The 1,965-nt window shown below is 36.4% G+C and overlaps 1 protein-coding gene across 1 annotated transcript; it reads right to left on the bottom strand.

The window, feature by feature from the left end:
* Positions 1-499: 499 nt before the first annotated feature.
* On the bottom strand, positions 500-1,375 carry LOC131057640 (protein MNN4-like). The gene is made up of 2 exons (XM_057991792.1): positions 1,034-1,375; positions 500-917 (listed from the first exon to the last, which is right to left on the bottom strand). Exons 1-2 carry the CDS (start codon positions 1,373-1,375, stop codon positions 528-530), a joined length of 732 nt encoding a protein of 243 aa, XP_057847775.1. The 3' UTR covers positions 500-527.
* Between the last annotated feature and the right edge of the window lie 590 nt (positions 1,376-1,965).

Here is a 1,965-nt window from a genome sequence, read left to right as displayed (position 1 = left end):
ATTTGGTATTCACACAATTGAAATGCTTAGTACTCACTACTCAACAATCAAAATACAATATCCTGCTGAAAATGCAAATGGTAAAAAACAATAATCTCTGACTATTCTAATCTACAAACACATACTGCTGAAAATGCAAATGGTGAGAATACAGAGTATTTAACTTTCAAATCTACAACTATTTCTTTTCTTTATACTGATTGAAAGAAAAAAAAACTACAACTGCCTTTAGAAATATATTGCAGTAGCTTAAAATAGAAATGAGATATCATTCAAGTCTTATACCCATGCATTTTCTTTAGATGAAGATGGCTAAGAACGGTACGTGCATCTTATCTTGCATCAGTCGAACTGCCAAAAACTGGAAATTTCCTAGCCTATACACTTTAGCTGAAATTAGAGTTGCTGCTAAAGATAGAACAATATAACAAAATGCAATAAAACAAGGTCTAAAGTTTGAACAGCAGTTAACTCACTGCCAACATAAAATCTTCACATGCAAAGCGTCTAGTCTAAGAACAAAAACCCTAACAACTTTTATCATTCGACTCCTTACGAATTCGCGCCATCCTCATTTGCAGTTCTTCATTCATTAACGCAGCTCGTCCAATCCTAGCTTTCAACTCAGTTTCTTGCACCTGCCGCCACTTCTCGTTTAGTTCTTCAATTTCAAAATCATTCAGTGGGGCTTCCAACATATCGCTTCTTATGTAATGAGAACAAGGTAAACTATCAAACATATCAGCCCTGTGCTTGTAAGAGGCTGACGCTTTGCGCTTCTCATTTCCTTGTCTCGCCTTATTTTGAAAGGCATCCATAATACTCTTGTTCTCTTTCCCAAATTCTTGTTTTGCTTCACTTATCATAGATTTCACACACCCCTCAATCATATTCTTGGTGTGAATGTGATCCAGCACCTGATTTGAAATTTGGATTTGAAAACCACCATCAAATTCAAATTTTAATGCCACTATAAACAAAAAACATATATACATTAAAATGATAATAAACAAGAGTTTTTCGAAATCGTTACCTCAACACTTGAGTGTTTTTCTTTCCCTTCATCTTTTTTTTTATCATTCTCCACCAGACTGCTCTCTTTTCTCCTTTTCAAAATGCTGTTTTCCCTTTCATCAATTTCTTTGGTCTCAGTTGTTACCTCCTCCTGGAATCTGACTTTCTTTGCAGCGGAGGCGGGTGTAGGTTTTTCTTGTTTCTCCTTGCCTTTGCTACTTGTATGCCTCTCATTTTTCGACTCCTCTCCTCTCTTGCGCTTCTTCGTTGAAATGGGTATTGAATAAACCTCAACAATTTCATTGTTCCCTCCGCCCTGCCTATTATTTGATGGCGCGGTTTTCTCTGAAGAAGCCGCCATGCTGTAAAAAGAAAGATAGGAGGGGAGGCTTTTCTTAGTAAAGCAAAGACAAACACAATTAGAACGCCGTATGGAGAGGCTTTTCTTAGTAAAGCAAAGAAAAAACACAGAAGGTGCGTTTCTAGGAAAACTCAGCTTTTTTTGGTCAGGGATTATGGCGTGTTACAGACGACACGCTCATTTTGTAAAACCCGATGCTCTTTTTAATGGAAATGTCACGGTAATGAGGTTTCCAGATCAGCAGATTTATGACGGAAATATAATTAAAATGAGTAGCTTTCTTTCAATCTAAAATTAATTACCTAGGTACCTCACAACGTTTTCAACTTTAAACGATTCGGAAACCATCATGTACCTAGGTACCTCACAAGCCTTTGCCTACCGGAAGTCGGATAAAATTCGCCGAGGTCAAAAATTTCAAATCAAATAAAAGTTTACCGATGGTTTTGAAGCGGTAATCTCGCGAATTTCCGATACAACTGTTGGAATATCTTGTTATTTTCTTAAGCTGCAAAATTTTGCCAAAATGTTATTTATAGGCGGTATGCTTTTTGAAATTTAGTATTCAAATTGCAATTTAGTGACCAAAT

This window comes from Cryptomeria japonica, chromosome 2 (assembly GCF_030272615.1).
Source record: "Cryptomeria japonica chromosome 2, Sugi_1.0, whole genome shotgun sequence".
Lineage (NCBI taxonomy): Eukaryota > Viridiplantae > Streptophyta > Pinopsida > Cupressales > Cupressaceae > Cryptomeria > Cryptomeria japonica.
The sequence above is the reverse complement of the archived record's forward strand: the minus strand, read 5'-3'. Positions and strand labels throughout refer to the sequence as shown.